A 27,643-nucleotide genomic window follows, 5' to 3' on the forward strand; every position below is an offset into this window, starting at 1 on the left:
ATTTGCAAATTACTTTTGGTAAACTCTAAATTCTACCTGGAAAATTAATTCTGCAGTAATCATATAGACTATGCGTGCTGGGAAGCCCGTGATTTAATGGAAAAACTTTGTTGCCAGCTAGGAAGGTTATTAATTTTACTATTAGATCAGGTCATTTCTGGAAATCAGGTCCATTTGCTGAAAATTCAAAGTAACATTTTTCCATTGAAAAGGGTAATCTCATTTTCATGTCACACCAAGTCAAATGAGAAGAAATTCACGAAAACAAAGGATGTTGCATCTCTTTTAGAACAATGGAAACAAGACTGTAGTCAGAGCCACTGGATTTTAAGAACTCTGTTTTGGATTCACCCAGGCATCAATGAGAACAAAATTCAGGGATCTGTCCCTAGCACAAAGTTCTTAAAAGAAAGCCCCAAGGCTGGCGATGCAAAGCTAGTCCTAAATTGGACTACCTGTTCATTGTGCCCTGGCGTGGGACTGTAGAGTGCAGAATGGCAAACTCTTTGCTAAGTCAGATTCATCACATTGGCAAAAATATGTGATTACCTTACAGCGGGCAGCTGAGCTCTAAGTTCAAAGGAAAAGTGGCACACAAGCTGGTACGAGCACAGAATCAAGTCCTGTGCCTTTACAACAGCGGGGAGTGAAACAAAATTAGGCTGTGCTGGTTCTGTGGTGAGAATCTGGAGCTGGCGTTACTGGGTTCGATCCTTAGGCGATTTCAACGAAGCAACGCTAACTATACAAACATGCTTACTTGCAGTACTTATGAAGAGAGAAACAAGCTTTTATTGCATCAATTGGTATTACTGAGAAAAGAAAAAAAAAGCCTCCAGGTAAACAAGCCATCTTTAAGGCACTGTGCACAACAGCTCTGGGTCCATCTCTGGGTTTTGTCTTTTTCGGTCCTGGTAAAAATATGGTATAGACACCTGGGAATGAAAAAATACCAACTAAGGACACTACACTACTACATTACAGAAGCAAGAAAGCACTGCAATATATATACCAATTGCATATGAATGCTGTTCTTGAAACAAGGTGGTATTTATCTTTGCAACTTCTAATTCCAATTAATTCTTCAGTCATATCGTTATGAGCTTTTCTTTTTTCCTATTCCAATTAACATAAAGCTTCTTATTTCATATGATTTTAATCATACGATACCCATATTTTCCCCAATGTTTCATCATAAAAATATGGGGGATGTTCTGGCCAATGGACCCACAGGAGAATTTCTGTGTTTATTCCTGCTATGAGTTAACGCACTGACGTCAGACAGCATGACCCAGGTTCACTGAAGAGTATCAGCACCCTTAGCTCCCAAATTAAGGCAAGAGCAACAGAAATTTAACAAGCTGACAAGGAGAATTGGGGAGCAGTTAACACATACAGCAAAGAAGTAGGGGAAAAAAAAACCCAAACAAAATCCAAACCTTACAAAAGCTACAAATACACTGAATGGCATGTTCTAAAAAAATATTTTGTGGTGCTGAATATAACATAAGCCTTGGCAGAATGATATTGGAACAATGACTTTGATTGATTATAGGCTATGTTATTACAAAGACCTTTCCTATTTCATTTTTTAAACATTTGTAGCTAAGTTAGCCTACGGAGGGAGGTTAGTGAAACTGATGCTCGCGCAACGACAGGCTGAAGCTGCACCAAAAGCAGGCAGATGCTGTTAAAGCTTTGTGTCTCATAGTTTCCTTGCTGCTCCTCTGTCCTGAACAGAATCAACCTCATTATTAGCGAGATCTGCCATACAACATACCGACCCCACCATGGCCAAGTAGCAAGGCCAAAGTCTTGCTAAGGACTTTAAAGCCCTCCTTTCGTTATTCCCTAAGCATAGCAGCAATCTGCCTGCAGACCCTTGTCGAATTTCACTGCTGGTCATGACACGTTGAGAAACGACCTGAACAAATCTCAGCTCGGTAGTTACATTCCTCACTACAGCCGAGAGGCATTGTTGCGTGCCCCTAAACGATCTTCCCTGTTTGACCTCAGAACTAGCTTCACCGATACGTTTCAAAAGAGGAAGGCTTTTTGCGTACATACATACCTCCTGCGAGACTGGAAGCGCGCTGGTATTTGCTTTGTTAGCTAATGAGAGGTGAAGGGCAGTGCATGGAGGAGGGAAGCTACTTCTGAGCAGTGCTCGGTGTGCTGCGAATGAAGACCCCCCATCACCACCACCACCACCACCAGAGCAGCGGTGTTCGCAGCACGAGAGGCCAGGGAACAGCCAGCACAAGTGCCATTTTGTCCTTACAGAGTCCAAATAAAAAGAGCACACAAAAGAGGGAGTTGTTCGTGCTGCCCAAAGCAGCATTAACTTTCCCTCTGGGTTCAGTGACCCCACCGGATGGGTCACAGTGCGGAGATACTGGCAGACAGCCCTTGCCAGCAGAGCCACCAAGAGCCACGCAAGAGACCAGAAAGGAGACCACAGGGTGAATTTCTCTCCTCCCTTCCCTCCCTCCCAGAGATCTCGCATTTTAGATGTCCCAGTCCAGCCGAGCCCACTCGGTTTTGTGCCTCTCCTAGCCCTCTCTCCCCTTTGAAAGGCTCCATCTTCCCTTCCACAGCCTTTTCTTTACCATGCTCGTATACAGAAAGATCATTGTACTATTGTTGATAAAGCGCTAGGAGATGAATGGTGTTATATAACTGCTAGTTACTGTTCTATCATTTTTTAGAATGATGGAAAAGTAAAATGGGAACGTAGACTCCCCTTGGGGCCAGGCTAAGCAAACTAAACTTAACGTTACTGGTGACCCAAAAGAATAGTCAGTTCACTTCCAAAATGGAAGAATGGAAGGGTAGTGCATTTCAGTACATACAGTCCTGCACAAATGACAAGCCATTAATAACTGTGGCATATAGGCACATGTGGGGTGAGAAATCTTCCATGATGTAGCTCCTAGTCAAAACAGTTTACAAAAAAGTGTTGTGGGGTTTTTTTTGTTTGTTTTGGGATGTTTTTTTTTACATTTCACAATGATTTGCTATTCATTAAGCTCTGATATCTTGTGGCTTTTGATATTCCAAAGAGGTTTTAGTCAGCTTGCTTTTCATTCCAGGTCAACTAACATAAGATCAATAATGGTTTGGACAGATTTCCTTCTTGTAATGAGCCTAGAATTGGCATACATAGCCTAAACTCTCTTCCTGTCTCATATTTACAGGAGCTTTCTCAGAGTGATTTGGTTCTCTCTTTCTCTTACATTCTTTTGCAGCAGAAATTTGCAGCAGCATGTTACAAGGCTTCTGCACTGTTTGTATCGCAGACACAGACGCATGCTGCCTACTGAACTCAATCAAGCTTCTTGACACCAAAATCAATTACTACAAAAGCAGGTTCTCGCTGCTGGAAAGTGCAACTACACTCTCACCCAGACCAAAGTTGCAATTCTTCATGCAGACAGTCCCGGTACTCAGTTTGTGACTGGTCGTATGAAGAGGACTGCTCCGATGAGTAGTGGCTGCAGACATGGGCACTCTTTCTGTAGCAAGGATCTGGTGTTCTGACTACTGTCCTGCAGCACCGCTTGTTTCCAGGCTCACAACCTGTACCGCGTACCTAAATATTTGCACCGAAGTCCAACAGGCACTGATGGCTCTAAGGTTTCAGCAGGGTCTGTAGTTCAACTTTAAGTAACAGTCTCAAAGATTAGCGCATCTAAAATACCTGCTGAACAATGCTTTACTTAAGCATGTGCTTAAAGCTGAGCCCGTGCTAAGTGCTTTGCTGAACTGTGATCTAACCATGTTTCTGGTTGTATTACTCAGTGTCTGGCAGCAACCTCTCTCATTAGAAAGCAAATCCTTTACTGCCTTATAAGCCAATAAAAATTATGCATCCTTGTAAAGAAGGTGTCAAAGCCGAGTTTGCCCGAACTGTGCTTGACAACTCTTCAGAAAGCCAAGCCAAACAAATATTTTCAACCATATTTTGAGAATAATTGGTTTCTTTTTATTGGAAAGGTCTGTTGTTTTATTATGGAAAAACGCAGCATGTTCAAACTGAAGGTCAAGGAATGATTTGACAAGCTTGCATAGAACCCTGTGCAGCGATCAGGGCATTTTGCTCTCACGGAGCTTGATCTTGATTGGGACAAATTCTACTCTCGGTTACAGCAGGGCACAATATGCCGGAATCCAGAGCTGAATTTTGCAGACTGGCTCCGGTGGGAAGTTAAAGGCCCCGACCGCCTTGCGAGACCAAGTCCTGGGGTACCTCGGCAAACACGAAGTAGGGTTCAACAAGCAGTTGTGATTAATCTGACAGTTCACTGCCACTGAAGGGTGAGGATTTCCCTCCTCCCTGCTTCCTTGCTTCCCCACATCACTGACCTTCCCCATCCCTTCCTCGCACTGGCTCTGGCACTCGCTTGCTTTCCAACTCACTAATTTGACAGAAAAAGACCTACTTCGTTGTTGTTGTTGTTGCTGCATTGGATTTTCTGCCAGATTAGTGAGCCCAAGCAGCTCCCGGTAGAGAAGGCAGCACTTGCACAAGGACAGAAGCAGTTCAGGGTAAGGAACAAAAGGGCACACAAAGGGAGGAAGAAAACTGAAAAGGAAGGAGGAAGACAAGACCTTCCCCTTCCATCAGCAATGGGCTTTTAAGATCAGCTCAACCCACCCCCCATAGCCCTGATCTGCTTTCACCTACATCAGTTTTACACCGGTGTTTCTCCACTAATTGCAGTAATTACCATTGTGTAATTCAGATCATTAACATCCAGAAGCCTTGGCCAATAAGCAGGGTTCTGCTGTTAAACAAGGGATGGTATATACACATTGCCCCTGCCCTGAGGAGCTGACAGTCTAATCCTGCACAATTGGAAGAGCAAACTGTGGAAGACAAAAGTGGTCAGGAGGGTGGGGGTAAGTAGTCAGAGGAAGACACAACCAAAATTTGATCTGAAAGACTCACTGAATTGTTTGGTACTTGCTCAGGTGAGTCAGATGGATTTAATCACTGCAAGTAAATCAAACTACTCGCTTTGAGCAAAAAGCTTCACTGTAAGTAAGTCCATCAATGATCTAGATCCCAGCATGTGCAACAGGCAATTACACCACTTCTTTCTTTCAGTTTAGATTCAGCCTCACCAAAGGGCTAATTCTGCACTTCACCTTGATGCAAAAACTCCCACTAAAGCAAAGAGGAGATCTGCCTGAGGCTGGAGTGCAGCTGGACGGGGCACTTTCTCCATCCGTCTTGTTGCAGTTTCTCAGCATATTACAGCATCATTCCCCGTCTAAATAAACAAGCAAACCAAGCAAGAAACCAACATCTAAAATGCACCTGAAAGATCCTGTTCTCTATTACCAGATTCAACCTCCCCCTCCCTCTCCCTCAACCCTGGGCTTTGGGCTGAGCTCTGTGTGACAGTTCTTTATACCAAACATGAAAAATACTACTTGCTTGGCACTTACCATGCCTCTTTTACTGAACAGGAAGGAAAAACATCACGCATTTGGCCATGATCGCTAAACAGCACGGTAAGGGACGGGTAAGCAGAATTTGCATCTGGACGAGAGAATGTCAAAGCGCTGTTTTGCAAAGCCAATTTAAATTTATCACAGTACATATATCTGAGGTACTTGCAGAAATTATAATCCTGATTTAGTATTTACTGAGTTGTATTAGAAAATTTGTTAGAAACAAACCTTGAGCGTTGACAATCAAGGCTTCTCTTTCTGCTAGTCTTGCTGTGCCACTGTATGTGGTAAAGGCATGAAACATCCTTCAGCAATAAAACAGAAGTTTGAGGGGAAAACAGGGATGTCCTTTGCAAGAAAAATGATAACGCAGCTCTTTGAGTTAAAGTAAAGAAGCATCTTTGTGTCAGTCTTCACTAGTAAGCTGTACAGTGCTGTGTTATCACGATGAAGATAATGAGTCATTCGTCTTTCAACAGCATCTTAACTGTAAAATCCACAGCACTGCAAAGGTTTTCTTTGGAAATAAAAGAAAACAAGGATGTGTTTTGATGAAGGGCGATGCTGTCCGTCCGAGTCCAAGACATAAGCCACGCAATGGTTATTTAAGTAGCACGGCATGCCCTGTTAGACTCTTTAGGTGCCATCCATTTCCAGTCTGTGATAATTAAAACCAGTGAACTGTGTATACAAACGGTATGGATACATAAAGGTGACTGATACACACGCCAAAGTCATCTGGAGTGTACAATGAAAACAGTTTTGCAGATATTGCACTCATATTCTACTTTCTCGTTATATCTATCCACTCCCTCATGTTTTTGATCTGTTGTGCACTTGGATCGCAACAAGTAACAGCAGACAATAATTTTCTTCTTTCTGTCTCAAAAATATAACTGAAGTATAAAACTACCAAAAAAAAAAAAAAAAAAAAAGCTGCACATACCTTTTTTTGAGTGGGGACAGTAAGCACAAGACTGACTTAATTTAGAAATTCTGAAAGAGCAAGGTAATTAATAAAATTATTTATAAAGAAGTATATCTACAGTATTTAATAATTTAAGGCTCACAAGAAACTAACATATCAATGACAGTAAAAGTTTTCTGCTACAGGGTTAAAAGCACCAAATTCACTTCACATACTAGATAACCAGATCTGTACTGATCACAAGTGGAAAACTCTGAAAGTGCTGATCTGCTAATGTTCTAGTGCTTTAAAGATGTCATATTTCACAGGAATAAGAAATCCCCTTTCGACCATAAATAGAGTTATACAGATATAAAATATATTGGAATAATTTCAGTTTGAAACTACAGTACAAAAAACTGACACCCCCCTCCATTCATTCTCCACGCACACATCCCCCCAACTCTTTAATACTAAACTTGGAGCAACTGAATTGGTTACAAATGACCCATTTAAAACCAACCACCATTTGCTAAAATAACTTTCTACAAATTAGATTTTGCACTGTCATAATTTACCAGCTCCTGCATCATGGAGCGTAGCTTATTCTTAGTCCATTTTAAAAATAGGTGACCCTTTGTGTCATGGAAAAAGAACATAAAAACATGTATTCTTGGAGGACTACTCAGGACAGTGATCAATTTATAAAATATAGCCTGATTTAAAAAACTAGTGGGTACCAAAAGAATAATTATAGTAGTAAGTTTCTGACACCGGTAAATCCTTCTGCATCTCCGAACTCTAACTCTCTCCTCTCCTTACAGGTCTGTTTCCCTATTGGTGTCCAGACAGAGAGCATAGAGGGATTTTCTGAGATCTACGTTACTTTTCGCTTTGATATTGGTTTTCTCTAAGGAGCTGGCGTCATTGTTGAACCCCTCACTGTTTTCCAAGTGCACAACAGATTTGTTCAGAGAGTTTCTACTGGACCTTCTCTTCGCATCTCCCCCCGCTGTGCTGCCCTGAGCACTACTGTGTTCATCTTTGAGGATAGCTTGCTCTTCGTGATCAGTCTCTCGGTGGTAGAAGTAGTTGAAGTTGGACACGATGACGGGGACAGGCAGGGCGATGGTGAGCACACCCGCGATGGCACACAAGGAGCCCACAATCTTGCCCCCCACGGTGACAGGTCGCATATCCCCATAGCCCACGGTGGTCATGGTTACCACCGCCCACCAGAAAGCATCGGGGATGCTGGAGAAATGAGACTCGGGATCGTCGGCCTCAGCGAAGTAGACAGCACTGGAGAAGAGGATCACGCCGATGAAAAGGAAGAAGATGAGGAGGCCCAGCTCCCTCATGCTGGCTTTCAAAGTCTGTCCCAAGATCTGCAGCCCCTTGGAGTGCCTGGAGAGCTTGAAGATCCTGAAGACCCTGACCAGGCGGATGACTCTGAGGATGGCCAGGGACATGGCTTGCTGCTGGCCCCCACCCCCATTGCTATTGCCAGTCCCGGGCTGCTGCTGCTCATGGGCCAGCTCGGTGCCCAGGGTGATGAAGTAGGGGATGATGGCCACGATGTCGATGATGTTCATGATGTTGCGGGAGAACTCGGGCTTGCTGGGGCAGGCGAAGAAGCGGACGAGGAGCTCAAAGGTGAACCAGATGACGCAGGTGGTCTCGATGATGAAGAAGGGGTCAGAGAGGCTGCTGGGTGGCTGCATGGGGGGGGAGTCCCCGGCCGTGCCGTTCAAACCTCCTCTTTGTGGAGGCAGGGGCACGGGCATCTCCCTCTCGTCTCTGAATTCCGGCAGGGTCTCCAGGCAGAAGGTGATGATGGAGATGAGGATGACCAGCACGGAGACGATGGCGATGGCCCGGGCCGAGCTGGAGCTCTCGGGGTACTCGAAGATGAGCCAGACCTGGCGCTGGAACTCGTTGCGGGGCAGGGGCTTCTCCTCCTCTTTGATGAAGCCCTCGTCCTCGCGGAAGCGCTCCATGGCCTCCTCGCCCAGCTGGTAGAAGCGGATCTCGTCGGCGAAGACGTCGATGGAGACGTTGACGGGCCGGCGGAGCTTCCCCCCGGACTGGTAGAAGTAGAGGATCCCGTCGAAGCTGGGCCGGTTGCGGTCGAAGAAGTACTCGTTGCGGAGGGGGTCGAAGTAGCGCATGCGCTTATCGGGGTCCCCCAGCAGCGTGTCGGGGAACTGGTTGAGGGTGCCCAGCTGGGTCTCGAAGCGCAGCCCGGAGATGTTGATCAGCACCCGCTGGTGGTGCATGGCGCCCTGGGTCGCCGCCGCCGCCGCCTCCTCCTCCTCCTCCTCCTCGCCCGCCGCCGCCGCCATGGCCATGCCCCGGCGGTGCCCCCCTTCCTCCGAGGGACCCATCTCCACGGCCGCGCCGGGCCGCGGGGCTCGGGACGGCGGTTGGGGCGCGGGGGGGGCTCCGCTGGCCGCCGCCTGGCCCTCGGGGCTGCCGCCGCCGCCGCCTCCCCGGGGAACCGGCGGGGGCCGCTCCCGCTCCTCGTCCGCCGGCGGAGGAGGCGACGACGACGGCGGCGGCGGCGGCGGCGGCGGCGGGGCCCCCTCCTTGCCGTCGCTCAGCCGCGGCACGGTGGGTACGAGGTGGAACGAGTTCCCCCGGCGCCGGGACCGGGCGCTGCCGCCGGGCGCCGCCGCATCCTCGCCGCCCGCGATGGCCGTGGTGGTGGTGGTGGTGCCGCCGCCGTTCTCCAGAGTCACCAGCGCGATCTCCATGGGCGGCGGCGGGAGGCAGGCGCCTCTGAGGCGGCGGGCATGCTGCGCTCGCCGCCGGTCACCGCCGGGCGGGCGGGCGGGCGGGCGGGCGGGCGGCCGCCCTGCCCCTGCCCCAGCCCCAGCCCCTGCCCGCCTCCGCCTCCCTCACGGCCGAGCGCGGCCCGGGGGAGCCGCCCGGGGACCCGGATATGAACGAGCGATCGTTAGAGGCTGCTGGCTTGACGTCAAAGAGGATCCCTTCACCGCCGGCCGCAGCCTCCCCCGCGGCATCCCCACACACACCCCCCACTCCCCCCCCCCCCCACGCCGGGGCAGGGACACGCTCCGCGCCCGGCGGGGCGGCCGCTGAGGAGGCGCCGCAGGTGCCGGGGGGAAAGGGGCTTCGCGGCCGTGGACCCGCTCCTGAGAAGGGGGAAGGACACCACCCCAGCCCCCCGCCCCACGCGTGGATTACTCGCTCGAGGGAGGGAGGGCGGGCGCGGGCTGTAAAGCCCCACTCACCTCTAACGAACGCGAGAAGAGAAAGCCCCGGGGATTCCTGGCGGCTCTTGGCGTGGCTGTGTGTGTCCCCCTCTCTCCCTCCCGCAGCGTGATGAGAACAAAGGGAGCGGGTGTTTTTATTATTTTTTTTTTTTTTTTCCGCTTTGCTTTGCTCTCCCCCTTCCTCCTCCTCCCAGTTTATCACGGAATTGGTGCAGCTCCAAAAGGTGCTACCGAAGCCAGCAGACAACGTTTCTACCAGGCTCCCTTCGCGTCAGCGGTTGCAAACCGGGACCCTACACTTTCCCTTTGGTGCATTCTTAAACCCACGTCCAAGGCCAATAACATTTAGGTAGATGCACAGTTTATTAGAGAAAAGGAATTGAAGCAGCTTTACACAATGACTTCAGTTACAGTTCAGGAATACAGTCAATGCCAAGATCTTATTTTCTATATTCAAACCGCAAACTCGTGTATTCGATTCAGGGTAACATGCTAAATACCTATACAAATACTGTAGGATCAAAACTTTATACATATGTATACCACTCCACTCCTGTGGAGTTTCTAGATTTCTAACAAAAGTATGAAGAAATACTAAACTAAGTGAAAACCCATTTTGCCTTCCAGCTGGCATCACTGCAGTGACATTTTCACCGAATCCTTGTGCTGGTGCTCGTAGCTCCGTCAAACGGTTTACCTAGATTCACTGCGATTAGTGGGTTTTCGCTTAATTTAAAACATTATCTCTGTGTATGAAACATGCCCAAAGATATTAAAAACAGTGCCAAAATAGAAAACCGTAATTATACGAAATGGTTACTGTAAGTGATGATTTCCCCATGACACAGTATGTTCTGTAATTTACCTCTAAGAACTGAGCACAGAATCGCTGACCTGTTTTGCCACCGTGCCGGTCAAGTAAAGGACCGCTTCACTCTCACAAGAAATTCCTAGAAGCAAAACTACAGCTACGTTTTCTGGAGCAGCCCTTTGAAAATAATGGCCCTTTGATTTACAGTTATTTAGCAGAATAATGTATCAAACCTGCAAAACCTAGTATAATACCCTTTGGGACTAGCAAACGCTGCAAAAATACAGACACACCTGGTCTATTGGGTCAACCCACCACACCTGGGCACCCAAACAAATAACAGCTGATCTGTTATCAATGCACATCAGGGATTATAACCAGAGGAAGGGCTTACACACAGGAAAACGGCTCTGTTTTTCCATCTCTGTCAGCTCCTCTAACGCAAGATACTCTCCCTCCAAACCTCACCTCAGGAATAATCATTTATTTCAAGAGGAAGCATCCCTAGACAAGTTCATATAGATCTCCCAGAGGCAACACCATCAAAATTAATAACTTGCAAACACCAGGAACAGTGGCACCTGCCTATCGCGGCAAACGCCTTCGGCGTCTGCTCCGTATGTCCCTTTCACAGGCACCCACAGACACTCAACTGTCCTTTCATCTGCATACAAATACAACCAGCAACACAACGCAACACAGAGGACTTGCCACCACCGCTGCCTGCTCCCTCACCTCTCTACTTTTTTCATTCAGCCTGCTATTCCTGCGTGGGTGTGAACACAGACGCCCTTCTCCCCATCTGCAAACCCCCCTTCCAAGGACCTCCTCCCCCCCCCCCAAGGGTTACGTTTTGCCTTTGCTTGCAACCGCCCCGTGACCCGTCATTGCATTAGACGAGTCCGAGAACAAACCCCAGCCCCCTAAGGGGACATTTACGTGCTAACCATAGTGGATCTCTCCCCAATCTTTCAAGCACCCCTCGTAAAACCCCCACATCCATTCTCAACCCTCTTCCTACGCTTCCCTTCTCAATCCTAGAGGCGCTTTCAAAAATTCCCCCACACAGTAAGCGTCCTCAGGACCGTGGCAGATGGCTTTCTGGGGACACAGCCTACAGGAGGTGACGGTGGGCATCGCACAGAGCAGAAAAAAGCGTACAGAGGGCTGGTAAATTTGCTGCCTCTCAAACGGTTGTATCCATTCTGCCGTTCCTTCATCAACAACAGGGAGCAGCGCTTCTCTGACGCCTGGGAGAGATTGCGCTGAATTTAAATTCTCCCTTGATTAAAACCCAAGTTTCCAGCCCTTCTAAATGTTGTGTTGCAGCGTTCGCATCCTGAATTTGCAGGCAGATGGCATTATGCTAAAGTGCGGAGAAAAAGACAGGCTTGCCCACATTCATCTTGCTGAAAGCCTCACTGAAAACCCTAAGAAGAAAATGTACATTATTAATTGATATGGCAGGAAAATACAGCTGCTCTGTATAGCATTTGCGTAGAATATTACTACTTTCTTTGCAGCTTTAACAATTCTGAGAATCTGGTATGGTATCTGTATATGTGGGTACAAAGGAAGAGGGGAGAAAGGGGTGAAGAGAAAGTAGGAGGACGATGTTAAAGGGGAAGAAACATCTACTCCAAGCAGGGAATTTTCAAGGGCAATTCTTGTTTAGCATCTTTAATTTTTTTGAGTGTGGTGAAAAGACTGAACACCTTCCTAAGCAGCTCTACCAGCAGAAAGCTAAGGCACTGGAGAGAAAAGATGACCTGCAGAATAGTGAGACATACCAAGCACCAAGATGTGCTACTAACGTTTTAACCAGGCACTCCTTGACAAAGAATTTATTTGTCCCCATACTTGTGATTTAACAAAAAGTATTTTCTACCCCGAGCACATGCACGCAATCAGTCCCCTACGCTCCAGCACATCCACACCAAAACTTAGCATTCTCTCCAGCACTCCCTGCCACGCAGTTCTTCTAATCCAGTTAGAACACCTGTGGCCATGCCCTCTGACTGGGATATTGCTTTCCCCACGCCCCATCTGGTCCACACAGCACCGCTAACGGCTTATCCCAGGTTTTCCTCCGAGGCTGGACAAAGGGCTGGTAAACGGGACTCCCCTGGTCAGGCACCATCAAGGGGCTGCCTAAATGTGCTTCTTTTAAGATGCCCTACTTTGCCAGCTAGCACCTATGAGACGCTCATACAAGCTTTGCAAAAGAAGAAATACTGTCCAAGCTAGAGATATTCTATCTTTCACCTAAAGGCAGGCTGCATCCTCAATACTACCTTACATGGGGAGAAAAGAAGGATCCTATCCTTATGCCCTGTACAGCCAGGGACATGAATAATACACGCCTGTGCTCAGACCTGTGTAATCGTGTGCACCACATATGAGACTTCTGTAACTGCTTCCCATCAGCTGCTGCATTTTCTGCCTTGCGCTGGCCTCCCCCTGCTCTCAGGTACTGGGATAGATGCAACTGGCTGATCCAAGCTGTCACGGGCTGATGAGCAGCACCCATTACGTTCAATTACATAGCAGGAGCAGCAGCGGCACGGCTGCTGGCAGCTGTTGCTCAGTGGGACACTCACACAGCAAAATGAGTGACCCAGCCATGTAGGGGTCTCGCATGTTGACAAACGAGCAATGGGGGTGGGCTGCAGAGGCTGCATTTGGCTACCCACACACACACTACACAACCTCTGGTACACTTGACTAAGGGATGTCCAGTCCTTTCACAAATCCCGATCGCTGACAGCGGCTGGGAAGCTGCAGCATCACAAAAATAAAAATAGACTGCTGAGATGTGGAGAGATGCACACCAGCCTCTAGAGCCTTAATCTGCCCCCAGCCCTCCTCCTCAGTGGTAGTGGGACTAGAGATGTCTGCTTCAACACGTTCTGTGGGGACAGGGACCCCACAACTGTGTGTGCCTTGTGGGGTGACATGGGTGACTCCTATTTTTTTTTTTTCCTTCTCCACGTGTTAACTAAATAACATTCCCATCATGGCAGATGGTGAGGAAGGCATCCGATGCCGAGAAGAAACTGAAGGGGTTAAAGGCAAATCCGTGCCTCCTCCACTCAGTTAATTCCCCAGCAGCCTGATCCTGTGTTGAGATGATTCAGGCCAGAGAGAGAGACTGCCACTGTCCCCAAGGGAGACCCCAGAGAAAAGACTCGTATTTCCTGTTCAGGAGGATTAAGTACAAGGCCATTGACAAATCACAGTAAACATCTGGATGCGAGCACTCCATCTACCAAGCCCTAATCCACAAAGTTATTCATTAATGAATTCAGCAAATTCACGCTGGTCTATATATAGGGTCTATATATAGGTTTTAAATGTTTGGCTTGGAGGTGTTTTACATCCATATCAACAGATTTTTTATTTATAATACAAAGAAATCTACTGTATTCTACTTTTGCTTGCTTAACTGTTTAGAGTAATTATTTTGCCTTTATAAAAAAACCACCCCACACTGCTGTGTTTTCTGATAGTATATAAAGAATTCCAATCATTAAAACCTAACCATGTTCCTGCATTTTATATTGTCTTGCAGTTTTAAGCCCAAGTTCCTCTGGAAACTTTCCATCACACAGTGATGGAAAAAACATTAAATAGTAATTGATTTTCTTTTCTGTATTTTGTTTTGATTAAAAAGAGAATCCCTCTCATTTATCTTCAGAGATAAAGTAAGCATTGAGTAAATGGTCTGGTTAATTCAAAAGTAATTCGATCAGAACATCCATAATTTACATTGACTTCAACAGCAGGAAAGATGCTGAGCACCACCAGACATCAAGCTTATTCATTTAAACAGACTACTTAAATTATGCTCTACTTCTTGTGAATATAAACTACTCTAAGAATGTATAATGACCCCCATTTTGTAAGAGGAAGACTTGCACACAACTGTGCCCTTAAAAGTCATCTGTTAAGCTTGAATAACACCCCAGTTTGCTCACACGCAACCCAGACCGTGTAGCCGAGTGCATTGTTTTTTCACACAGCTGTGCCATCTTGTTTCCAGTGAAATCTGCAGGCTTTGTCACTGATAGCGGTGGAATCAGCATTTGGCCCAGAGGTTTTTATAAATCCAGCTGCGACAGGATATTTTCAATTCACCCTCAAAGCTTTGGACTCTGCCAGACAGCATGAATCATCCAAAATTGCAATTTATGATTTCCAGCCCTTTTGACTTACAGTGCCTTACTGTGATGTAATCTTTAACTCTAGGGACTTGATCTTAAAGGGGAAATCTCAGTCTGTGCCTTTATTCTCTTTTACTTTCCGGGAGCACATACCTCTACTCCCAGGTTTTTGCTCTTGTCACAACAGGATGCCCCAAGTGGAGAGTACCAACTGTGATAACCCAATTTAAAACAGGAAAATGAAGACAAGTGCAATCAGAAGGAGCGAAGAATCAAGACCTGCAGAGCCATTCAGCTATACCTATGCAATTTTATCTTCACTGCTAGTGCAAATTCTCTCGCAAGTGACTTGTTTGCATCGATGCTTTTGTAATGGCTGTACTCCATACCAATATCTATTTCTGTATGCAAAGCGTGGTGTTTCAGGGCAAGTTTAATCCCTCCTTACCACCCAGCTGAAAATACTTCATTTTTATCCTATGGCCATTGAAGTCACACTGCCAAAAAGCTCTTACCAATTCAAAAGTGTAAGATCAGGCCACTTGCTCAGGCTGTGAGGAAGAGGGACAGGAATAGATAGAACAAAGGTTGCATGTCTAGGACAAATAGTTACAATGGCATGTGATTTAGATGATCAATCACTTCAAGTGGTCAGGTAGCAAATTCACACTTTGGCTGGGTTTTATTTTACCAGCCAGTCACAGTCCAGAATCCATTGCAGTAAGCTCTGTCATACACAGACACAAATTAAGTTGCACAGGCTGCTTAAGAAAAGCTAAATGACATGTTTACAAATTTATATATTTTAAAAAGGAGTGGATTCACAAAAACATCGAGTAAGCTCATACAAATTTCCTGTCCATTTCTAATTTTTAAGCAGTCATGAATTATGAATGACAAGGAAAAAATCAAAATACGTGATACTTACTCTGGTATAAAATTATTAGTGAAGCCCTTGAAATTAGTAACTGCAATCTGAAAAAGCTTATGTGAGGGCAAACCGAGGTTGAGACATCATGATCCCCTATCATATAGGAAAGAGCTAAATTCATTAGATTTCTTTGGAAGCACAGATAATTTAGCCAGCTGCAGGAAAGTACGCTCTGCCATGAAACTAGGGGGCCAAATGTACCGATGGTTTAAGCAGGATAGGGCCAAAAGTGAATTGTTCGGTGGACAGGAGTAATGAAATAGCTTTACTTGCACTAAGTCTTCAGTGCTGGAGAGACCTCTGGGGAAACCCTCAACATGAATACAGTATGTTAGATACACAGCAGATTTTTTTTTTCCTGCCTTACCAAAAGGAATAATGGAGGACCCACCCAGAGGTTTATTAAAGCTCTAACAAAAGTAGCAGTCTAGTATGCAAAAGCAGTACAATTTATATAGTAAGTCACATGGAAAAATACGACAGAGCACATAGCACACACATACAAAATAAGCCCTGCTATGCTTTTCGTACTCACCAGCAAAAATGAGAAGAAAGACTACTCCAATCAACGGAATAACATTTGGGATGTATCATTGTGGTAACATAAGCAAATCCTTTGTGTATGTACATGAAGAGGAGGAGGACAAGGAATGGAAGAATACTCTTTTATCTTATACATGTGCATGTAGTAGCTAAAAGAAAGGTCTGGCATATGAACATAGATGGGTGATGAAGAGATTGCGTTTATTTTGCATAGCCACTAAACTCCAGATTGGCATAGAGCATACAGGTTCGTGTACATCCATTTGCTAGGTTCAGGGTGGCATCTAAGCCTCTGGACATTCTCAGAGAAGTTAGACTTCTTTATATTTGCGATGAATTTGGCTTGGCAATAGCAATGCACCATGTGACTAATTCCAACGCTCTCCTTCAAGAGCTCTGTTTCAGCTGTGAAAAAAATCACTACTCCATAATACTTGTTTTAATCAACAAAGCAGAATGCAATAAATGAATACCACTTTGTAGTTTAAAATCTGAATTTAGGATTTTTCAAAGCACTGCCAGATCAAAACTTTAACAGTATTTAACTACCTGCAGATGAATATAAGTGCCAAATCCTAGTTGTAATTTATTTAGGAACAAGAAAGAAGCCAATAAGTGATATACTAAAGTCAATGGGAGCTATGCAGCTTTGCACTAGCCAGTGAATTGACTTTATACATTTTGTATTAATACATGTACAATTAGGTAGTGGAAGTGGTTGCTTATGGTGGTATAAAATTTATCTTTGATGAGAAGAACAATTTTAAAATAACAGCAACAAATTGGAAGAAAAAATATGAATGAGGATCCTCAATCTATTCTATCAAAAAATACAGCATCTATAAGGAGCAATGCCAAGCAGTCTTCATGCATTAAAAGCTCTCTATTGTTATGAGAGCAACCAAAGGCAAATAAGCATTCCAGAAAATGGTACATGGCAATTCTTACCGCATTAGTGTCTGTGTTAGGATGAAAGTGCTAATAATGCCTTCTTTAGCTTCAGAACAGTGAAGGAACAGAGGCACCTGTCCACTTGGACAACATAATGGCCAATTTCCCTCATACTTATGCTAATGTAAAGTTAAACCATGAGGATGATATAGCCATAATTTCACCCCAGTCCTAGTGAGAGCTTCCTTAATGGGAAAGGCTGGGATGCAGCGTACAGGTGAGTGCATCCTGCCGTCCCAGCGAGTTCCTGGCTGCTGCTGTTACCTGGACACTGCTTTCAAGGCTGAAGGCACCTGACCCCACCTGATCTAGAACAGTAAGCTGAGATGGTCTTATGAATGCAAAGAAACCCTCTGTAGCCTAAGAAATAGCCAAGGAGTCATGGTTGGATGCTAGACCTTGCAAACTGAGCTAACAGATGGAAGGGAAGGAGATCTGGTACTAATTTTACAAAGGCTGCTATGCTGAGGACTACTTGGCTTGGCTTTACATCAGCTTAATTAAGTGTGCTCCTCAATACCTTAACTGCTGAGTTTATGGCATTCCTTTTTTCCTCCTAACTTGAGATATTTGAAGGCAACTGTGAAGTCTGCACACAAGCCTCACACACACTCCCCAAATACATTTTCTTCGTGCAATCATGTTAGAAGCAGCTGAGAATGGGCGAGTTCAGACTGTGCTCGCTCTCCTCTGGTTTTCTTTAAGTTAGCTTCTCCTGCTTTCCCCTAATGTAGGTCTGATAGTAGAACCGTAGGAAGAGAGCAATGAGGCTGAGAATGTAGAGGAAGACTGAAGCGTTGAAACCATCAGGGAACGGGCATTCTGTGAAGAGGTTGTAGGAAGAATGAGCAGCAATGGCTACAAACTGGCACTGGAAGAGGGGGGAAAAAAGCAGCAGCCAGATTAGGGAACCTACATGAGACATACCTCAGCTGACCATCAGGGCCATCATAAAGAGAATCACAAGATACTAGTAGTGTCCTCAACCCAGAGGATCACCTGCTTGCCTCTCCCGACATCACTGAAAAACTTGTCTTTCAAGCCCAACAGCGTTTTCCCGACATGAGTGTCGTGTGTCCACCAAACACTGAGGCTTGCCCAAGGCTGCAGGGAGCAGGTTTGGAATCCAGCCTCTCCTGCCTAGGAGCAGGCTGCTGCTCTTGTCCCACTTCTCTGCCACGGGCCAGTAATTGACATCCTGGAATACGGAAACTAAAGGTGACATACTCCTCTTCCCCAGTGATAATCAGACTGTTATGCCCATAACAATTTTGATTTGTATTTTAGCTCAGAGAAGAATTAGAGATGCTACTTTTATTCATTTCAACTCTAATTTTTTTTTTTAATATTTTACTACATCACCTGTCTCAATACCCTGAAGCAATGGGTTCTACCTACTGAAAGTATGTGAAAAAACCCCAACGATTTCCTGTGCTATATTTTGCATTACAAACGCCTTTTCATTTCTTGTTCTGCTATCGACATTCAGGATAAATAAGAATTCTGGACCAGCCTCCAGTGCACCACTATTTTACATATACCCTAGCTTTTCCTCCTCTTCTCTGGTAACTGCATACTTTGTTTGCATAACGTCTCTTTGTGTGGCATTAACTCACACACGCTTAACTATAATTATTGTCCTTGTCTGGAACATTGCTTTTATACTGTATCTTTGAAAAATCACAGGGTTGTCAGGATTTGTCACCTCTTCAGAGATGAGGGAAAGAAAATCCAAAGGGATTCTCTCCAGAAAGAGTAAAACTCCCATTTTTCTTTAACTCGACCCTGTTTGCCTGCAGGTAGACATGCTCTTCCTTTTTGAAGAAACAGAATGAAGGCTGCCCAATCTCCTGCCCTACCAAGAATCCAAAGTTTCCCCAAGTTACTGCCCCACGCCTCTCAAAATCAAGCCATGTTTTCAGGGCTCCAGAGAGGAAAAGGCTGCCATGTACAACAGAAAAGGGAGAAGTCTAATTGTTGTTTTTTCCTCTCTCATTCCCATTAAAAAGGTGGGGGCTTATTAGTTGATACGGTCACTGAAGACCTCTTGCTAGTTTTTTCAAGAGTAGCATTCAGAGCAGGTCACCATTCAGTTCACCTCTCGTAGTGATACATGAGGACACCTAAGGACATGGTGATTTCCACAGGGAGCAAACAAAAAGACTTGAGCCCGTGAGGGGACAGAGACAGACAGCAGAGACCATCACACCTGACACACACAAGTGCAGAGATGAACACATGGAACTAATTACCAGCTGCATGATGGTTAGGTAACGCTTCCACCATAGGTAAGGGTGCATCCGTGGTCCCAGGCTAGCCAGGGTGTAATAGCCATACATGAAGATGTGTACAAAGGAGTTTAGCATCCCAATGAAGAAGGCTGAGGAGTAAAGAAGTCAGCATGAACAAAACACATGAACCCTGTGGTGAGCTCACAGCCACTATGATGATGCTTTCAAAATACATATCAGCCCTGTTCATGAGCCTTCAGTTCAGACTCCACCTAGGAAGCATATCATATTCTCCCTTCTCCTTTCAGCATATATCTGTCCCATATCTAGTGTTCAGAGACAGAGAAGAGCTTCAAAGGCAGAGGAAAAAATTCTTGATCTTCTGACCTAAGCTTTTCATACCATTCTGGTGTCAAGGCCACGTAGCCAAAATAGCATCCCAAAAAAAGAATAGCCCAGCATCTTGTATAGGGCCTACCTATAGTGGCTTAGTACCTAGGTGCATCTCTTTCCATGGAGTGAAAAGGAGAAGCGGTCTGGATACAGACCAGAAAGGGAGCGAGGACTAGGCTGGACATGGTCAGAGCAGGTGACAGAACCAGAACCTGGGCTGCTGCCCCAGACCCAGCTGAACAGGGAGTGAGGGAGCACTGCTCTGTATGGAGATGGACATAGACCTTGTATAGGATGTTATTGTTTCTGTTTGGACATGTTCTCTTGGCACATTCTCATTCTGGATGAGGCAGTGAATATAGCAGTCTCAGTAGCCCAAAGAGCTGAGCAGATGGTATCAACTGAAACGCACATGTTTTTCACACCTTTGGAATTAGGTGAGTTTCCTACCTGCCAGTCAGCCCATCTGCACTGTTTATCCTATCTCCACAGCACAAGAAAAACTGAAACACAAGGTGTCTACAGATGCATACCTTGTCCTCCAGGCACATATTTGACCCCTGACCACCAGTTGAAGAGCATAGTGCCGTGATGGTACACATGCAGAAAAGTCACCTGTTCTTGTTTCTTCCGCAGAATAAAGAAAACCTGAAAGAAGCCAGACAAAGGAAAATCTTGAGTTGATGTGTTCAGATAAAATATTTTACACTAAAAAGTGATAAAAATAGTTAATGATGATTATGAGTCTCCCAAACCCATTTCCTCCACTGTTGATAAAAACTGGTGAAATTCAACCCATGTGATAGATATTATCTGGAATGGGGAGGAACTAGAAGGCCAAGTTTCATCCACAGAGCCCCAACTATTTGTACCTTTGGATGCAGGTCCCAAGGTCCAAAGAGGACACATCTGAGACTGGCTGAGCTCCCATACAGTGTGCAGCTGTTTGGCTCTAGTCCTTTTCAGGACATAGGTTAGATGTTTACTGGTACCAGACAACGATCCCCAGAAAAAGTGCTGTGTTGAATGCCCAAACCCTTCTGGAATTTGCTTTAGTAAAGAGAATGGTTTTGGCAAATGAATACGTGTCAGGTCACTGTATTTCAGCACGCACATGCACACACACATAACAAAAAGTGAATCTGCTTTTCAGGGACTTGGGACTGGCAAAAAGCTGCTTTTGTTGCTGATGAAAACAGAGAGAGGATTGATCAACCACTGGCTATAGGCCTAGGAGGGCTCCACACGCCGATTCACTTTTCGGACAGTGCGTTGTCAACTCATACCCCAAAGAGCACTAGACTGTGAAGTCTTTGGCTAGGATACAGCTTACTCCTGCTGACCAAGCAGAGAGGAGGGATTCCCTTATTAGTTCAGTCATTTAGTAAGTTCATTTATAGTACAGGAGGAGATGTGAAAACAAGCTATAAAATGGCACTGTCTTCAGGGGAAGATTTAATTGCACATGGGACACAAACCTTTAATCCACAACTCTGGGATAATCTCTGGCAGCAAAAATACCAGGACGTGTACATCTGCGGTTTCTTTACTGCCCAACTAACCATTATTATTCAGCCAGACAGGCAATGGCAGATCCTGTCTGGCAGCCTTAATCAACTGGTAACTAAGATTTCGGGGGACCATCTGGCAGCAGCCAAGGTTAAAGCTTCTCCCGTAGCCCCGTGGTTAGGAGGGAATGCCCCCCGTGGGAGGGGTGCTGGGAAGTGAACGTGCACAACCACTGCGACAGAGACAGGCAAACTGCACAGCAGCGATTCTTTTCTTCTGGAAAGGAGCTTTTGAGGAAGCCTAGCAGCACGATATCCAGTGGCGGTGCTGGACATTTGCAGGCCACATGCTGTTAAAAACCAGCACACTGAAGCTGAGCCCTCTTCTTTAACAGTATCAGCCTTATTCCCACAAACAGGCAGAGCAGAACATGTGAAAACAGCATTTACTGAAAAGCATCAACCAAATCAATATAGGATCAACCGAGGACATTAGCTTTTGGCACCCTGCCCCATTCTGACAAGGGAGTGACTTATTTACAGCACCAGTCCCGCTATGGAGCCGAAGCAAGCTGTCCTTACCGTGTCAAGCAGCTCGATGACTTTGGAGAAGAAGAACCACCAACACACTCTTGCCATCTGCTGGGCAGCACAAGGAAACGCTCTTAGACCTCAAAGCAGAATCGCTGCTCAGCCTCACTGCCTGAGATTTTAAACTGTGCACTCTGTGTGCACTGCTCGCTTGGGATTGACAGCAAAGAGGAAAAAATAGGGGACTCCTTTATGGCTGCTGTTTTTTCAGGGTGGGAGCTCAGGAAGGAGTGGTGGTCTGGTGGGAGGAAAGGTATTTGGGGTTGCTTTGGCTGGTTTGCTAAGTTGCTTGCTCTTTGACAAGGCAAGGGTGACCTGCTCAGAAACTGTTTCTAGCCTGACAGCAACACCTGAAAAACTGAAAAACTAAATATCCATGCTTTGATCTGTTCAAAGTCTGGTTATATGTGGAAGCAAAACATAATAGCTCTGAATTCAAAAAGAAAAAAACTCATGCAGCATTTTGGAACAGTGAAGCTGGTGGGACCCAAACCTGACTGAGATGGCCAGGCATGGAATAGCTCTAGCCAAATCCCCCTGCTAAGAGAAATGTTGAGTAAGAGTTGTCCTGCAAAGTTGAGGATATAAAAATTGGTTTTCTCTTTGGTAGTGATCAGCCAGAATCCTTTGTATAGTCAATGGAAAGAGTCACATATATTTCAGAGGTAATTTGCAGTACCTGTACTAGACATCTACCTCCAGATTGCAGGATCACCCTCTCACTAGTGATGAAAAAGGGAACTTAGATGGCTGTGTTGACTGAGATGATTAATTTGGAGAACTAAAGCAAAGTGCAACTGTTGAAGTAGACAATTTAGTGACAAAGATTTACAAGCAACAAACTGGAGTAAAAGCCTACTTAGGCATGCAAATTGCTATTTATGAGCAAAACAATCTGCATACCCATGGGAGGAGGAGGGCATAAGGCAAGCTTTGTATGGAACTGTACCCTCATTCCTAGTTCACTTCGGCTGTAATCCACTGGCTGACAGAGGTAGCTGTAGTTGTCCAAGACTGAAGTTACCAGAAACTGAAACAAAAGAAAAGCAATAAAGATCCATTTTCCATTCAACACCATCTGTTCCAAAAAGATGTACATACTAATGCTAAGGTAATAGGGTCTCAATATAGTACTCACTGACAGAAAATCCATGTAATTTATACAGCTAAGCAAATAGTAAAAAACTAAAAAAAGTGTACTTCACTTGCTTGTTGGAATCTGAAAAAGAAAATTCAATCTGGGCATATTTTTAACTCTATGTAATGACTGGTGTGCTCAAAAATGCTTCAGCAGGAATAGTGAATTATGGGCTTCAGAATATCCCTGAAAATACACTGTTTTCCTTTGCAAAGATCCCATTCTGCCTTGTTTTGGCTGGTTGCATTTGCCTATTAATTGGAAAGCCAAAAACTAGACCAAGTAACCAGTATAACTGAACAATCAAGCACGGACAAACAATTTTCATACCTGTCTTCAGATGGAGCAGTATTTGCCCCCCAAAATTGCAATTTGCTTTAACTAAATGTAACAATTGTGTTATAAACTAAAAGGGTAAGTTTGTCAACATCAGAATGTTTTTCAAACCTATTCAGCCATGTTCCCTTGAAGAGTTTTCAGTGGCCTACATAAACTAGGGAAGGGCTTGTAGAAAGGCTTATGCATTAAGAACAAGCAGAAAACAAATGTCATCAATCTCTCAGCAGCTGGAAGCTGCAGTGTGCTTGGCACTCTTGGAGAGGACTGCCTAAGTCTGGAAAAACAGTTCTCATTCTCAGAGACAGATCCCTCACCAGCCAAGGCCAAGACAAAATGAGGAGGTTCCATGTCCTCCATACAATCTGTGTCTACCAGGGAGATCTCAACTTTCAGTGCATTCATTCTCAAACCTTTCAATGTTAATTTTACGAATGAGAGGAAGATTGAGAAATGGGAGGAAATGAGGTACGCTTCGGAAATAACGCTTTCAACAGGGCAATAGTGCTCTGCTTTTGGCAAAACGTAGGTATATCCAAGTTGGGTCCCACTCTCTCCATTACAGTCTGTCAGCAAAAGCTGTTAAAATGGCTCTGGCTTTCAAACACTTCCCAGATGCTTACCTAGGAGCCAATCCTGTCTCCTCACCTCGTAAAACATGTAGCTTGATAACGTCATCATGGCGAGATTGTAGGCGACCAGCAGGCCTCGCAGCTTCAGCGGTTTCCGCTGACGCATATAGAAGGGACCCAGTGCCACGACAAGGAGGTAGAAGGCAAAGAGAAGCGTGACTGGAAACGGAGAGTGCACCAGTGGCCACGGGTCTGTCCTTGGATCTGAAAAGGAAAACAAGCCAAGCTAGCACATCCCATACGCTGTACGGCAGATACGTTTAATTACTTCCCTTCAGCACGCTCTCTGCGGCACACTTTCTAGCAAAAAGAAAACTAGTACCTCGTGTGTCTGTACAAAGCAGTGCCACAATCCTTCTATCCTGGAGCTCCATGCGCCAGACTCTGCTAAAAGGCTTTAGCACGGCATTCGAGTTGGAACTGTAGTACCTAGGAGACTGCTCTGCTGAGCGCCAGCCTTCTGCAGCACCGTAGTGAGCAGACCTTCCCTGTCATGAGCTGGACTTATCACAGGCTGCAAGATTATCCCACACGTGGGTGGAAGAAGAAGTTCAGGCCACATGCAGCAGGGATGCACAGGAACAAGCCAAACAGTTCCTGGATCTTCAGGAGTGTAAATCTTTACAGCTAAACAATAAATAGTTTCAATGACTGGTGCAGGTTCCTTCCTGTCCCACATTTCTCAGGACATCTGAAATTCCCCACCCTTTTATTTTTATATTTACTCTAGGGCAGATTCTCTCAAAAGCATGCCACTTCACTGGAAAATGACAAAATACTACTCCCTGCTGAAACTGCTCTTCAGTCCTGCAGGAAAGGGAAGCTCAACAAATTTTCTGCCACACCACCTCCACCTAATCCTGCCTCATCCCTGGCACACAGAAATGCAGGATACACGATATCTGCAAAAATATCCCAGTTCTCCATTCATGCTTTCCTCTCCTATTCCCAATGTGGACAGCTAAACTCCCTCAGCATCTCCCTTCGCTTCCTGGCCTGCCAGTCCCAAGCCCCAGACCCCTCTTGCTATTCTAGCCCCAGGATCCCTGCAGAAGTCCTCTATTGAATTTTAGCCCTCGGCTCACTGGTGAGCCCATGAGCCTCGGGTTATTTTTATAAAACACTGTCCCTGTCCACACGACTTAATTCCCATCCCTTCTAAACCTGCCAATCCTTCACTATTCCTGTTATGGGTTGTGTGAAGAGCAATTTAATATTCCACTTCTGGATTTAACAGTCCGAAGTCCCGAATCCCAGTTTAGACTCTTTCCTGAAATTCAAGTCCTGAAACATTTACAGACTGAGCACTATGCCCCACGTCCTTCTCCTGTCAGAGGCACCATGCAACGCAGGCTTGCCATTCCACCTTCATGCCATTTGTGGCGTTTCCTTGCATTTAACTCCAGGGATCCAACAGAGTGCTGTGGGACCAAACTGGACCTGCAGAACCTCTAGCTATTGAAGATCTGAAGACTCCTAAGTGCAAAACATCAAATCTCAAACACTGAGGAGTGGTTTCTGTCAATATTTCATTTGACAGTAGGATTTACCGGCATCACAAGGAGTTTAAACCTCAAAGTATTAACTCTTTGGTCTACTAAGCTTTCATATGACACATGAATATGCAGTTGAAAAAATTCACTTTCTTGAATATTCCAGACTTAACAGGCAATCCCAAGCTCATGTTATTCATCATCCTGTCAGAGCCCATTGTACAGCGAACAAAGTTGCTGAGAGTTCCCCACTATGGGCAGGGGAAATCTCCCATCCCTTCAACCCTTATTGCGATCCAGCCGGAGTGTCCCCAAGTTATATTTCAAGACTTAAAAGAAGTTCACGATCATGGGGAAGGAAAAGTGAATATCTGTCTCGTGAAAAAATGTGGGCTCATGAGGATCATGTTCCTTCTAGGTTTGTTCATGATCACGATATTTATGTGGAAATTCCTATTTAAGACAGCATCTCTCTACTTACCTCCACTTTCAAGGATCCAGTTGTAGAATTCCCAAGTTTTCCGCCAAGCTGAAGCCATCACAAGTTCTGGAAAGAAATTAAAATTAGCACCCCCTGGGATCAGATTAACCCCATTTATCCTAGCCTTGACTGAGTCCTGAATAAGGAAGCTCCTTAGACAAAGGCTCAGGACTACAGATAATGAAAAGAAAATAGTTTGCTCTCTGTAGAAATTGAAGTTTTGGACCAAGATTAGTCATGTTCAAAAAAAGGAAGGAAGAGAATCCCCCTCTAATGATTAGCTATTTAGCTTATGTTTCCAGATTTTGATATTTTGTTGAAGTTTTAACTCTAGAAATACTCTGAAAAGCTGCATGCAAGATACCATGTTGGGAAATCAATGACATGATTATTTTTTTTTAAGCACTGTAGGCACAACATTCATGCAAGGGCACACTCCAGGTGGCATAACTGCATTCTTCTGCAGGCATTCATGGAGATTCACAGTGCTAGCAGGAAGTTTGGCATTCAGAACTGCTGCAACTGCAGAGATGTTAAGTGAGCTATGTCGGTTATTTGGCTGAGGCCCTGTTTACACATTAAGTTTGTTTTGCTTTATCTTGTATATAATTCTGTAATATAGTATATTCAAAGAGAATACCCATATAACAGGATGGTCCTCCTCTTCCCTTTAGCAAGGAGACCTTTTCAAGGGGATTTAGAAGTTCACCTAGAAAACACTTTACTGCAGTTACTTTCAACAGCTTGTGTTATCTGCCCTAGTTCTCTCCATTAGCAAATACACAGGACCAGCTTCCTCCAAGTTTCATCTCCTCCTTGTACTGAGGAAAGCACATTTTCTCTTTTGACATGTCGGACTGCTGAGTGTAAGAGTACCCACACCTCCTTTGGACCTGTCCCCTACTCTCCTGTGCCCACTGGGTCCCTGCAGCACAGTAGCTTGTGAATTACGTGGCAGGGAAAACTGTACCCTAATATAATCATAGAATCACAGAACGGTTTGGCTTGGAAGGGACCTTTAAAGATCTTCTAGTTCCAACTCCCCTGCCGCAGGCAGGGAAACCTTCCACTTTTTGCTCAAAGCCCCATCCAACCTGGCCTTGAATATAAGGCCTCTTGTACTAGTATAAATATGTTTTAAGGAGCCTTATGAATATAAACAGTTTCTTAATACCCAGACCACATAGTTCTGCTAGAACTACAAATGCATACAGCATGCGTAGCACTGTTTATCAACTGCACTTTTGACTTTGCACATCTGGATAAAACCCATTAAAATTAACAAGGCTTTGCTATATCCCAGTTGCATACAGATTTACTCTGGTAAAACATAACAAGCAACAAAACTTGCTATATCTACACCTCCCTGCCTGCAGACCTCACCGCCTGACATGCAACTGCACACACAGCACCGTGTCGGTGACAGAAGCATATTCGCACCAGATTTCCCTCCTGCAGTCAATCGTGGCAGTCAAACCCCTTTTTGATGTGTTTCTCTGACACATACCCAGAAACCCTCAGCGCAAGCATGTCTCTCATGCATCCTGACACAGAGACACACACCCTCGTAATCCGGGCAGAATCTGCCAGCAGAGAGATTAGTCGGTGATTATCAGCTGGCTCAGAGTCAATCCAACAGGGATTTCTTACGGTTACATGCCCTCAAACAATCCATACGCATTCCACACCACTCCACCCCGCTCCCTTCGCTTCCTCCCAAACCATCAGCCCGTAATGAACTGGAAAACCCAGGAAAGCAGGAACAGACTTACCCCAGCGGTGCGGCTGGCTTCGCACCTCCCTTTCTTCAGGGTGCCCCGGGCGCTCAGGGTGCG

General features: G+C 45.4%; 2 protein-coding genes across 5 annotated transcripts in view; both read right to left on the reverse strand.

The window, feature by feature from the left end:
* Positions 1-9,229, reverse strand: part of LOC126047603 (potassium voltage-gated channel subfamily A member 5-like) — a 31,285-nt gene extending 22,056 nt beyond the window's left edge. For all 3 annotated transcript variants that reach the window (XM_049821429.1, XM_049821431.1, XM_049821430.1), the window contains exon 1: positions 5,689-9,229. In XM_049821429.1, coding sequence (XP_049677386.1) covers positions 7,186-9,123 — 1,938 coding nt within the window. In that variant the 5' untranslated portion in view covers positions 9,124-9,229 and the 3' untranslated portion in view covers positions 5,689-7,185. The remainder of the gene's footprint in view (positions 1-5,688) is intronic.
* A 7,173-nt stretch (positions 9,230-16,402) lies between these two features.
* On the reverse strand, positions 16,403-27,604 carry LOC126047606 (elongation of very long chain fatty acids protein 4-like). 2 transcript variants are annotated; one of them, XM_049821436.1, is made up of 7 exons: positions 25,809-27,604; positions 23,851-24,038; positions 22,678-22,758; positions 21,720-21,776; positions 20,163-20,277; positions 19,258-19,385; positions 16,403-17,827 (listed from the first exon to the last, which is right to left on the reverse strand). In XM_049821436.1, exons 1-7 carry the CDS (start codon positions 25,864-25,866, stop codon positions 17,711-17,713), a joined length of 744 nt encoding a protein of 247 aa, XP_049677393.1. In that variant the 5' UTR covers positions 25,867-27,604; the 3' UTR covers positions 16,403-17,710. The 2 variants fall into 2 exon arrangements, with proteins under 2 accessions (XP_049677393.1, XP_049677392.1); XM_049821435.1 differs by having other exon boundaries at positions 16,403-17,876.
* Between the last annotated feature and the right edge of the window lie 39 nt (positions 27,605-27,643).

This window comes from Accipiter gentilis, chromosome 18, assembly GCF_929443795.1.
Source record: "Accipiter gentilis chromosome 18, bAccGen1.1, whole genome shotgun sequence".
Taxonomy (NCBI): domain Eukaryota; kingdom Metazoa; phylum Chordata; class Aves; order Accipitriformes; family Accipitridae; genus Astur; species Astur gentilis.